The 12,683-nt window shown below is 36.1% G+C and overlaps 1 protein-coding gene across 1 annotated transcript in view; it reads left to right on the plus strand.

Annotated features, from left to right (window-relative positions):
* The window catches only part of lpin1 (lipin 1), a 31,094-nt gene extending 19,647 nt beyond the window's left edge, over nucleotides 1-11,447 (plus strand). Inside the window, exons 8-23 of the mRNA XM_038302246.1 lie at nucleotides 93-330; nucleotides 1,414-1,566; nucleotides 1,650-1,743; nucleotides 2,391-2,587; nucleotides 3,959-4,052; nucleotides 4,327-4,396; nucleotides 5,115-5,201; nucleotides 5,442-5,534; nucleotides 5,663-5,724; nucleotides 5,809-5,947; nucleotides 6,464-6,612; nucleotides 6,794-6,880; nucleotides 7,688-7,840; nucleotides 8,142-8,256; nucleotides 8,446-8,549; nucleotides 8,661-11,447. Coding sequence (XP_038158174.1) covers nucleotides 93-330; nucleotides 1,414-1,566; nucleotides 1,650-1,743; nucleotides 2,391-2,587; nucleotides 3,959-4,052; nucleotides 4,327-4,396; nucleotides 5,115-5,201; nucleotides 5,442-5,534; nucleotides 5,663-5,724; nucleotides 5,809-5,947; nucleotides 6,464-6,612; nucleotides 6,794-6,880; nucleotides 7,688-7,840; nucleotides 8,142-8,256; nucleotides 8,446-8,549; nucleotides 8,661-8,832 — 2,007 coding nt within the window. The 3' untranslated portion in view covers nucleotides 8,833-11,447. The remainder of the gene's footprint in view (nucleotides 1-92; nucleotides 331-1,413; nucleotides 1,567-1,649; nucleotides 1,744-2,390; nucleotides 2,588-3,958; nucleotides 4,053-4,326; nucleotides 4,397-5,114; nucleotides 5,202-5,441; nucleotides 5,535-5,662; nucleotides 5,725-5,808; nucleotides 5,948-6,463; nucleotides 6,613-6,793; nucleotides 6,881-7,687; nucleotides 7,841-8,141; nucleotides 8,257-8,445; nucleotides 8,550-8,660) is intronic.
* Nucleotides 11,448-12,683: the final 1,236 nt, after the last annotated feature.

The following is a 12,683-nucleotide window of genomic DNA, read 5'->3' on the forward strand; positions in this document are numbered from 1 at the left end:
ACCAACAAGTTGCCTCAAGTTTAATGCTATGCTGATTAACTCCTGCCAGTTGTTTAAAGTATAAAATAAATCTTTGTTTTGTTGCTTTCCAGCCTTCCTTCCTTGCTTCCCACCAGAAGCAGGATTCCACTGCAGCAGTCTCTATCCCAGTGAGTGCAAACAGCCACTTTAGAGCCCTCACTGACACAGGATCGGCCACTGTGGCTGCATATGAACTTGAGTCAACAGAGACCACTGCTCCTGAAGGGACCTTGGACTTTGAAGGAAACGAAGGTGAAGCCAGGGTGGGGACAACAATTACATCTGAGGAAAAAACTGGAGAAGCGAATGGTAAATATACCGTCGCCTTACACACATTAAAAAAAGTGGTCCTCCTAATTGTCAATCATTCTGATGATATGTTTACATAAGGCCGTCCTACGTGATCGTTCCAATTTTCATTTGCTGTTGGTAAATGTCTGACATTATGCAAAAATTGCAAATATTCCTTTGGAAAGTAAGCTTGTATGAGCGATGCAAACAGCTACTTTTAAACAGAGAGTGTACCAAGGATAAATGGGCTCCTACATGCATTTGATAGGTGTTCCCTCTCGGGAGCAGGAACAGGGTAGCTCATGTGCATTTTTTTCAAAGTGGAGAGGGCGGGTCTTTTCAAAGATTTGTGAAGATCCTCAACTATACCTTTAAGAAGAAGTGCAAGGGTTGTACTGTAAAAGCTACATGTTTATCTACAAGTCAATGATCCTATGCTGAACATCCTTGGATATACAACTTTTCAACCAATTTGAATGATTATCTAAACATGGCTGCATATTTTTTTATGACTAGGATTTATCGGAATGTATATAGATTTTTCTCTATGGCTAGCTTGAGTTGACTTTTCTTTTTTTTTTTGGAAAGTGCCTTGAGATGACAAGCATCAAACAGTCAGATAATGCCAAGTAGAAGAGTTAAATATCAAGACTTTTTTTTACCGTGAGAGATTTCAAGATGCTCACTTTAAACTTCACTGACCTCCATGGGCTGTTCTGTGCATTACTATATAAAAGGGGCATTGACAATTGTTTAAGGCATATATGAAATTAGTTGATAACTTTTATCTTATGAAAAGGTTGATGTTTAAAAAAGATATACGTTTTGTTTTGTTTTCTTGCTGCTGCTTTTTGTTGCTCTATGTCTTTAGGTTCTGTTGTAATTTTGAAATGCTAGTTGAAATTTTTTTATTTTATTGAAAACCACAATACCAGTGTTTACAAAGTTTCTAACCATAAGTGAAAAGGTCAGGGCTGTCAAGACTTTTGTATGTTTCAGTACAGATGATATAGAAAATACAAAAACTGACTGTTTTTTCAATCCTTCATTGTGGTTCATGAGCTTCAGGTGGTTTTGTGTTTATTTTTTTTGTTCGTATAGTTAAAGAGACTGAGAATGTTGGCTCCTCGACTATGGAGGTGGATGGTTCAACAGCATGTTCAACGTCCCCAAAGACCCTCCCCACGCACCTGAATGAAGAAAGTAACAGAGGAAGTCCAATTAGAAGGACTGATTCACCATCAAAGAGAAAAGGTAGTGGCTGTCTTTGGTTTATTACAAATGATGATGTCATCTTTTTTTCTGAGTAAATGGAAGTCGGATGTTTTCCTTCACAGATAGAAGAAGTCAGCATCTTGGGTCTGATGGCATTTATCTGGATGATATTACAGAACTGGAGCCTGAAGTTGCTGCTCTCTACTTTCCAAAAAGGTGCAACTCTTATCTATTCCATTTTAATTAGGCTTTTGTAAACTTTACAGTAATTGTGTAACCCTCATTTACATTTTCTTCACATTTGCAATATTAATCAATGTTTGCTGTTTCATTTCAGCATTCAATTTTTTTATATAATCTATTTCTATATTTAAAATATGATTTATGTGAGATCTTAGTAGAGCACAGGATGATGAAGTTAACAAGATATTTCCATACATCAATTGGAAGGTTGCAACTATCTATTACTCTGCTGATCGATTATTCTGTCAATTATTTTTTGATTAATCGATTAATAATCAAATAGCCAAAGTTTCATTAAGGACGTTTTTACAGATTTAATCTAGGCGAAACTAACACCTTTCTACTTGAGGAGCTCTGGATTGAGCAGATTGAAAATGAAAAAGATTTTTTTTATCTTAATTGCAAAATATTTATATATTCTATTTAGAATTTTGGTAGAATTACTGCTCTAAATAGGTCACTCTGTCAGCTAAAGGCATATTTTAGAAGCTCTTTACTCCAATTAACGATTAATTGATTACTAAATTGGTTGACAATTATTTCAATAATCGATTAATCACGAGCTTCAACCCTAATTTGTAAATCTGTTGACATTTGTTAAATCTGTTGTCTTTTATCAGCGATGGAGGTAGCAGCTCAACGAGAGGGGACTCAGAGATAACAATAGACACTAGAAGCACCAACCAGTCACCTCAGTCAGTAGGCAGCAGCGGCATGGACAGCGGGGTGGACAGTTTGATGGAGCAGATAGCTGACCTACCACATGTTGCCATCTCTTTGTGTGGAGGACTCTCAGACAACAAGGAAATCACAAAAGGTAAGAACAATTATCATTGTAAAGTTATAAGCCACATTTTTTTTCTTTAAAGACTTTTTAATGGGATTTCTGCTATCTTCTTTTAGACACATTGCAAATTTTATAAATATATTGCTCCAAATGTATAAAAATGCTCCCTATTTAAAATTGATCCGTGGAGTTAGGAGAACAACAAAGATTCTCAAACTTTTGGCACAAACCAGAATGAAGAAATGGGGGAAATGTGGGGAAAAAGATGAGGGTGAGACAGATGTTACTATCCAGATGTTAGCGAATTGCAATGGGAGATAATGTTGAGCTGAAATCCCTCATTCCATCTCTGGTAGATGGAATAAACAGTCATTTTGATGCAGCTCTGAAGGATGATGTTGATCATGAAAGTTGTGTCATGACTCAGAACAGAGGACCCGGTATTCGGGCAAGACAGACAGTGGGATTATTCAAAAGGCGTTTATGAAAACTATGTATCTGAGAAGCAGCGGCTAGGGCTTCTGAGGCTGGAAACTAAGACTAAGGCTTAGTCACTAACCTGGTTTACTGGTTCAGTTTATGCCCAGTGAACGGGGTAAGATCCAGCCGATGGGCAGCCAACCAGATGCAGCGGGGTTCACCCAGAGTGTCCATCATGTTGCAGCAAACAGGAGTGCGAAGCCAGGTCAGGCAAACAGATCAGAACAGGAACCGACTCAGAGATCTAGGAGTCCAAAGACAGTTTAGGCAAACCATTCAGACGGAAACAGGCAGGCTCAGTGGTTGAGTGGCAGAACATGTCAGGTAATCAGAAACACTAAACACTGGGTAGAGAGAACAAGATAATCTGGCCCTGATAACTGGATGCAAGCAGCCTAAATAGAAGAAGGAGCAGGTGGATTAGTTGAGCAGTGATTAGAAACCTGGCAGAGTAAGACAGGTACATGAGATGAATAATTATGCCATTTATGACAAGTTGTCAGTGACTCTGAGTCAGTGTTGCCAGCTTTGTTAAACATTGTCTTCTTCTGGTACAGGACACTGAACACTGGCCCACGCGGGCACAGTTTCAGTGCCTTCTAACAGAGAAAGCTGATTTTTTTTCCCATTGTTTTGATATCTAATTATATATGCCAAGCTGTTTTTACCATTCATATTTGGCTGTGTGACTAATAATCCATATTTCAATGGTGTGACAAACTCAAAATACACATTTATTGTTACTTTATATGGATTTTAAAATTATGAAACAGTATTTGTCAGAATGGTATTGTACTTTTGGCAGAGGTATTTCCTGTCATCTACAAGCAGCTTTTGGTAATCATTCTGTTTAATCAATGTTTTTGTTCATGTCTTTATCCTTTTCCTGTTTTGTGTTGTTTTGGGTTTTTCAAACCACAGAGCAGTTCCTGGAGAGAGCCGTTTCCTACCAACAGTTCTCGGAGAACCCCTCTATCATAGATGATCCTAACTTGGTGGTCAAGGTTGGAAATAAGTATGCATTACAGTTTTTACAAGTAATTCCACTTATGTTTTTTGTATGAAGATTTTAAAACCTAAGTTAGTGATTGGCATTTGTGAGAGACTAATTTTTTAGCTCTGTTAATATTTCTGACAGCAGGTTCAAACAGCTCCCCTTAACATTATTTTAGTACAAAAAAAAATGTTATTTGAACACAAGGTATAACTCACAGCTGTGGAATATGTTTATTCAAAATGTAAATTTTCTCTTTGAAGTGCTCTTTAGCTCTCTCTGCTGTGTGTTACAGATACTACAACTGGAGCACAGCAGCGCCTGTTATGCTGGCCATGCAGGTCTACCAGAAACCCCTGCCACAGGTAGGCCAAACACAAGTTAAAGAAGCAAGTTTTCCTATTGTTTAGTTTCTTATACATTAGAATAATCTCTACTTAAAGTAGCTATGGTACAACACAACATTTGTAAAAGTGTAGATCGAGTGTCATTGTTTAGCCTCAGTGCTTCTCTCTCATAAGTTAGTTGCTTGGTTATATTCAGTTGTTTTTATTATCATTATTGTCATTGTTGTTATTGCTTTTATTTTTGTTTTATTATCGTTATTATCATTATCACTGTTGTTATTATTATCATTATTAGTATTATTATTTCTTGCACAGTTTTTGCAACCCTCTGCATTTTATGGTCGCATTGCATGCAGAGCAATTTGCTAATACTCCCACTGAATGCAAAGCTTAATTTTGCTTTTTCTGGTGTTTTCTTAGTGAATAACTCAGAATAAAGATGAATAATGTACGCATTGCACTTATTTCTGGCTTTCAAATACAGTGCTTCATTCTAAAGTGGCATCAGTTAAAGCTAGTTGACATGAACCTTTCGGTCTAAAGCAGCTGCAAAAGATGAAACTTGAAATGTTTATTAGGAGCTCACATCAGCTGATCTAAGAATTATAGTATTACATTGTTTTAAATCTGTTGCCCTAACATTAAAATAACATCATGTGTTTATCCTCCTTTTTCTCCCCCTTCATTTGCATGGTTTCTCTCACTCATCATTTATTTGACATTTGTGTTCACCAAGTGTTGGTGTTTGAGTTACGTTTTTTCTGTTTTCGGCCTCTTCTCATACTGCTTCCCTGGTCTGTTTGGTTCCAGCGTTACTGAGCCTGTATGAACTTTTATGCTTTTTCCTGACTGTCAGTCAGAGCATGTCTTCTCCTGTCATCTGCTTTACTCAATTGACATTTTCTGTTCTGTTTTGCATGACTGTATGTTATTGTGAGTTCGTTCGGCTGGGGTTCAGTAGCCCAAATTCTTTTCTATTTCTTTTCTTGCCATCTTTCTGTGCTTGTTAGTCTTGAGTTACGTTTCCTCTCATGTTTGAGTTGTATGACATCATTGTCCTCAGGCCTCAGTGGAGAGCATCATGAAGGAAAAGATGCCAAAGAAAGGAGGACGTTGGTGGTTTTCATGGAGAAGGAGGGACAGTGATCCTAAGTTGGTCAGTGCACAGACTGATTTCTCCTATTGAATATTTAGGAAATAATTTTCAAGAGGCACAGAAAGTTTTGATTTAAATGATTTGAGAATGTAATGATTTCCTGAGTTGGTTTTTATCTCATGTATCAGGAAACACCAACAGAGATGGGGCATGGAGAGGACGGCTCGCTCACTATGACCACAGTGAACTGGTGATTTGACCTGTCTAATGATCAACTTCACTTTCTTTCTATCACAGTTCCTATTTATCAAACCTAACACTTTAACTATCTCAGTTTAAAGGATGACTCTTCTTCAAGTGAAGAGGACCACACACTATGCAATCAGATACCAGATTCCTATCAGCAAGATCCTGTCATAAACTCATCTGGTGTCTGTTATAAGAAGACTCTTCGGCTAACTTCAGATCAGCTGGTACAGTGTTTACTCCTATATTTGCCTATATAACACAATATGAACTGTGACAGTGACAGCACATCAGATCAGTGATTGAGCACCTACGAACAGAATGAAGTGTTAAGCACTTTGATTTACTTAGGGCTCAGAAAATAGAAAGACATTAATCATTAATAAATTGTTAAAAGTTTCAAAAAAGCAGTCCACACTTTGTAAACAGCTACCAAAAAGAACATATTTTGTGGTTATATAACCGTAAATTTATTTTAATGACTAGTTTTTAGAAAAAAAGAGAAGCAACCAACTTATGAAGAGTTCATTTGCAAAACCTCCTTTGTCTTTCAACTAATTTTCAAAAAACATATTTTTTATTAGCAGCACCATGCAAAGAGTTCATTTTTTCATAAATGGCATTTATATGGTTTTGCTAATGAACCCTTCTAATACACAAACATACTTAATAGATTTGTAAAAAGAGATTGTTTGATATTTATGGAAATGCCTCCCTGAATGTTGATGCATGTGTTTTCACAGGCCAGCCTGCAGCTAAAGGAAGGTCCCAATGAAGTAGTGTTCAGTGTGACCACACAGTACCAAGGCACCTGCCGCTGCCATGGCACAATCTACCTTTGGAGCTGGGATGACAAGATCATCATCTCAGATATAGATGGAACCATCACCAGGTATCATGAAGCAATTTACCCACTATCAACAAGCAGTTCCTACCTATTACCAGTAGATGTCAGGTTATCCACATTAATGTAGTTGGTTCTCTTTTGAGATTACTTAATTAAAGATCATTTATATGTGAAGCCTGACTTTAATAACTCTATTATTTTTTGTCTATACTTCCTTGTGGCTCAGGTCTGACACTCTTGGCCACATCCTCCCCACGCTAGGTAAAGACTGGACCCATCAGGGGATTGCACGGCTCTATCACAGAGTCAGCCTGTAAGTCTTACCTAACACTTGTTCACTTTAAATTTTCTCTTTAAGTGTCAACTATAGTCATGTATCTTAGAATAATCTAGATTCACAAACATATTGACTTTTCACTCAACTGAGACTTTGAAAATAAATTGGATTTACCTTTTAACTTCACTTGGACTGAAGCCATTTCATTTGAAAACACCTAGGAGTGCGTTACAGTGGAATTGCACCTTCCATTCAGCATTAAAAATAAGTTTGGCCAATGATCAAACTGCTGTCTTATTCTGACTGTTTGACTTTTTTTTTTACCTCCTCCACCTGCAGCAACATGCACGCTACATTCTCTGTGATGTTTAACAACATTACAGGTATCTGTAGTTTGAGTCTTAACATGAGTGAAGAAATGAACATGGCTGGGTTAGTTTATTATTTAAGTGGTTTATCTTATCTTACTCATGCAAATTTGTCTACATTTTTCTTTGGTCTATTAATCTGGTTTAGAATCAGAAATAAATTCTTAGGACTTGAACTTTACTCGTGTCTTGAATGCCTTGTCTTTAGGAGCAAATGGGTCTTATGTATTTATTTTGGATTTTACTTTTTATCATACTTTTTATAGATACAATGACTTTTTTCCACCTTTGTTTTTAACTCTTTAACATGTTCAAAGTTGAAGTTATCTAGGATGAAGTTTTTATTTGCATAGACTTTCCAACAAGTTTTAAAAAGAAAACATAGATTTTAAATATAAGAACTTTGATATTTTATTATTTAAAACTCAAATGTATCGCTCTGTTTAGTTATCAAATCAATTTTATTTTTTCACAGAAACGGCTATAAATTTATGTACTGCTCAGCTAGAGCGATTGGCATGGCTGGGATGACAAGGGGCTATTTGCACTGGGTGAATGAGAGGGGAAACATGCTACCCATGGGCCCAGTGCTGCTCAGCCCTAGCAGTCTTTTCTCCGCTTTCCACAGGTCGGTATCAAACACAACGAGACTCAAGTAATCAGGAATATATGTAAGCATATTCAATAAATGTTGTTGTCATTTAAAAGTTCCGTTTTTCAGTTACTCAATTCAGTTACTTAAAACTGATACTGCAGTTTCAGCCCATTTTTCATTTCTATTATGTTGCTGCTACATAAATACATGCTAGCTTCATCATTCATTTCCATTTGCTTGATATTACAGCTTTGATTTACAAAGATCAACCGTGTGCACTAGTTAAATTAAAAGAACATTGTCAGCAACTAACTATGTGTGATTTTGTTTTTAGGGAGGTGATTGAAAAGAAACCAGAAGTATTTAAGATTGAGTGTTTGACAGACATCAAGCACCTTTTCCACCCAAACACTGAACCTTTTTACGCTGCCTTTGGCAACAGAGCCACGGTGAGAAAACCAAATGCACACAATCATAACCTCCATTCTCTGAATAAATAAAGGAACCTTGATGTAGGTTTTAATTCACGTCTATATTATTTTGACTAAACATTTGGCTCCCACAATGAAAAGATATTAGTGTATTTTTGCCGCATGGAATGGATGTTTTTACGCTTCATCTTGCCTGTGTGATTTTAGGATGTGCATTCTTATAAAGAAGTGGGAATTCCTCTGAACAGGATTTTTACCGTCAACCCTAAGGGGGAGCTTATACAGGAGCATGCCAAAACAAATATTTCCTCGTAAGTATGCCTCTCTTCACCTTTAATTTTCATAACTGGTACTTCACTGAAACCATGGAAGCAGTTTTAAGCTGTAAAGGAATTCTTTCTTTCTTTCTTTCTCTTTATCAGCTTTGGGCGCCTGTGTGAAATGGTCGACCATGTGTTCCCAGTCCTGCCTCAAAATGAAGAAGCGGACATCCCTCCCTCTGATTGTTTTGATCAAACCAGAGATTGGGGGAAACTCTTGCCTGACAATAGCAATAATCAGGAAGATGAGTCACAGCCTATTGAGGAAAACTGAAGAAAAAGAAAAATCCAGCAACCCAAGAACATATTCTGCAAGCCCTTTGGAATGTCCTGTTTATGATGAAGCTAGCAGCCAACTGAAAAGTGACAATGATGTAGCAAGAACTGAGGGAAAAAAAGAGCTGCGAGACTTTTTGGTCTAAAAATGGACAATGAAGACAGTTCCAATGCTCAAAAATGACCTTACAAATAGGTACAGTATTTTTGACTACTGATTTTGTGTAAATGAATGTATTTGTAACAATGTGAAAAGCACAATTGAAAAAAGTAAGGACAGAAGATAAAAATTTGTAATTCTGGGGAAAATATTCTCATTTTCAGGCATGAAAAAAAAATGGTTAAAAAAAAGGGAAGCTCTGAGAAAAATACTTAAAAGAAGGAACTGCTCTCTTATGACAGATGTTTGAAAGTTCCTCATAAAGTTGAAAAAAGTATGTTAAAGGGTTCTGGTCAAGTACTGACTATCAAAATCCCCACAAAATAAAAAAAAATATATATATATATATTCATCTTCAAAAACAAAAAGCAATATTGCCATGCATTTGTTATAATGGAGTTTATTTGGTCCTTTATGAGCCTAAAAACCATTTTTGTTCTGTATGTGATCAGCAGACATAAGCATTTTGATGCAGCACCTACTGGGGCTAATATTACTAAAGTGGAAACTTGAACCATGACAGGTGTTGTATGCATTATGTTCTGTATAATCTTTTCTATCAGTATATCTGAAAGCCTAAGAATAGCATTGATATCTTTAGCATCAGTATTAGCAAGGTTGTGTATTCACACATCCATCAACATGGCAGCAAAACCTGACTGCTTCTCCAGCCTTAGCTCCCTCATCCATGAACACCAATATTCCTATTGTATTCCGAGCACTATTTATCCCTATTTGCACCTAACATTTTTGCTCTTGATCATATTTCATCCTAGAATGTTCCTCATTCGTTTCTTCCTCCACCAAGTATTGCTGATTCATTCGATGTAATTGCTTTAGCCACAGAGATAATATATATCTACGACATTTCCTTGTTTACTCATTCCGCACATCATACCCCTCAAACATTTTGTTATTATTGGAAATGTTTACTATCGCTTTGCTTACTTATAGAGCAAAAGAAAAGTTTAAAAAACACAAAAAGATAATAATTAGCCAAAATTGTCCAATAACTTGAAGACCTTTGGATGCAACCAGACTGAGCCACTGGTGTAGAAATTTGTATGGTCATAGTACTTGACCAGGCCCCTTTAAATTGTAATGTCTCATACATTTAATGCAATACAACATCTGTTTACCTTTGTCATTTTAGCGCTTTTTACATTCTCATTTAGTCCAAAAGCTGCAGCCTTTTCAGCTAAACATAGAGCATTAATGCATGATGTAATCCTTAGTGGTGCATACAGTTTGACACATTGTCAGTTGACATAAGGTCACAATATACCTTCAGTTTTACTATTTTAATTTATTGGCCATTGAACAATGCTAGAGAAACAAAAATACTTATTTTAATTGCACATGAGGTAGTGTTCTCAAATATGAGAAGTTAAAATTATTGGCTGTTGATTTTCAGACCTTCGTGGATGTAGATAAGAACAGTTTCACATGTGAGTTTTGATCAATCGCTAGTCATTCAGAATTGAGGAAATTGGAGCTATTTGTTTGGCCGGAATATTAACAGGTGCACCCCTAATAATAATGTCTGTGTTTTATGTGTTTTATGCAGAATGTATTTTCAAACCATGTTCAGAAAAATAGGAACATTTTTATTCAACATTAGCAAGTTCTTCACCAAATATTATGCAGACATAGGATGCAGTTTCATGTACAAACCTCTTTAGCACTGAATTATAATATAATAATCCAAGTTTTGCAGTTTTGCAAAGAAAAGAAAAAATCAGGGAGGGTTTTCAATTATCCTTTCATGACGAACTCTTCTGCAGGTGCGGTTAAATATTTGTGGTATTTTCCCCACCCAACTGTCGTTAATCCGTCTAGTTTTGTGTTATTGTTTTCAAGATAAGTACAAGACAGTGCGAAATAACTTTGTGTGACTAAATAGTATGTGGGAATGTAATATATAAATCACACATTACTGTAATTATTAATATTTGTCAATGACACTTTATGAGCCCATGTAAGACTGAGTGATTTTGATAGTTTTTGTAATGTTGAAAAATGTGTTAACAGATAAGTTCACTTACCTCTCCTCTTATTGTAAAACAGCAAAAGAACAAACTAAGAAAACTGTGTATTTTTTATTGGTTAACATTTTTTAACATATAATTTATTTTATATGTATGTAATATAGGAACCAGGCTTTATAAAAATGTATGTGTAACTTAAACAAGGAAAACCACTGTAAATAACAGAAATCTTTATTAGTATCTTTGTTAGTATATACAAAGTTACAAATGAGCTTAAAGGTTGCATATATATACAGTATATATTGTTTCTAATTTATCTGTTTTATTGGGGTTTTCTGTTTTTTCCCTGTTTTTTTAGATGCCCTCATTGAAAAAACATGTGCAGCTATTCATTGAACTGATCTCTGAGATTTTGCATTTTTTACCATGTAAACCTTCAATGAATAAAGCAATATCTTTAGCAAATGCATTGAAATGCCAGTATTATATCGTGCCACTGTTGATGCCTCTGGCATCTAGTTAAACACATTTAGTTAAATAAAAAGCCCAGGTACATTTACTTTACAACAAAGAGAAATATAGAATAAAACAAAGTTAATTTGCCCTCCATTATGAAACAATTCGTAATGTAAAAAAATGCTCAGTATTTATTTTGTTTTACTTTAACCTACAAGCTATTAGTCATAAGAAATTGGAGAATATTTAGCAGCCATTCCAGCTGATCATAATGTCAGGTGCTGTACTGGGATTAACTTTACCTAAAAACACAACATTCAGGAATAAAGCCTTGAAGTTAGGTTAATGGGATATATGCTCCTGATTGATAATGATCTGATGACTATCTTATTTATTCATTTATTTATTTATTTATTTGAATAGGGACAAAGCACATTAATGAACATCAGTATAAAAACAAATGTAAATATGCCGGATTAGAGCTACAAAGCTAGTTTTCATCCGTAGTCCCTAGGCAGGTAAATGCATAAGAAAGAACATATAATATACAATATAAGCATCACAAGGAAATTCCGTAAAAATTCAAAAAATATCCACCGGACTTGGTTTTCAAGATTTGAAGACGTTTCGCCACCTCTCCAGGAAGCTTTCTCAATTCAAATGTCTGGATCCGCAGTGAGTTTGAGTCTTATATAGACAACGCCTTGTATCGCTTGGAAACATGCAATAGAAACCGATGAATGGGTCGTTAGTTCCATCGTTAGCCTGTAATATCTGAAACTGTCTATGATTCTAGGGGTCGGTCGTTAAAGGGGGGATTGTCATTAAGGGGGGGATTGTCTCCTGTAATACCTGAAACCTGTCTATGATTGTTAAGGGTTGGTCGAGGTGGCGAAACGTCTTCAAATCTTGAAAACCAAGTCCAGTGGATATTTTTTGAATTTTTACGGAATGACTATGACCTGGATGACTGAGAACCTTCATCAGCATCACAAGGAAATGTTAAGAGTTTAGTGGTCACATGACTGGTTTGTTTTCATCCATAGTTTGAGTTGAGCTCTAAAGCTGATCAGTATAGGGCTCTCCCGTATGTGCAAAGGAAGACTGTTCCAGATGTTAGTGGCTCTCACAGAGAGAGTGTTCTGACCAAAAGTTGTTTTTCGGTGAGAGACCTTACAGTCTCCTCTGGAGGAGGCCCTGGTTCTCAGGCCACTTGAAGTCTTAGGTTTGAACAGAGTAGACACA

The sequence above is a fragment of the Cyprinodon tularosa genome, unplaced genomic scaffold (genome assembly GCF_016077235.1).
Source record: "Cyprinodon tularosa strain WSP-4 unplaced genomic scaffold, ASM1607723v1 ctg485, whole genome shotgun sequence".
NCBI lineage: Eukaryota > Metazoa > Chordata > Actinopteri > Cyprinodontiformes > Cyprinodontidae > Cyprinodon > Cyprinodon tularosa.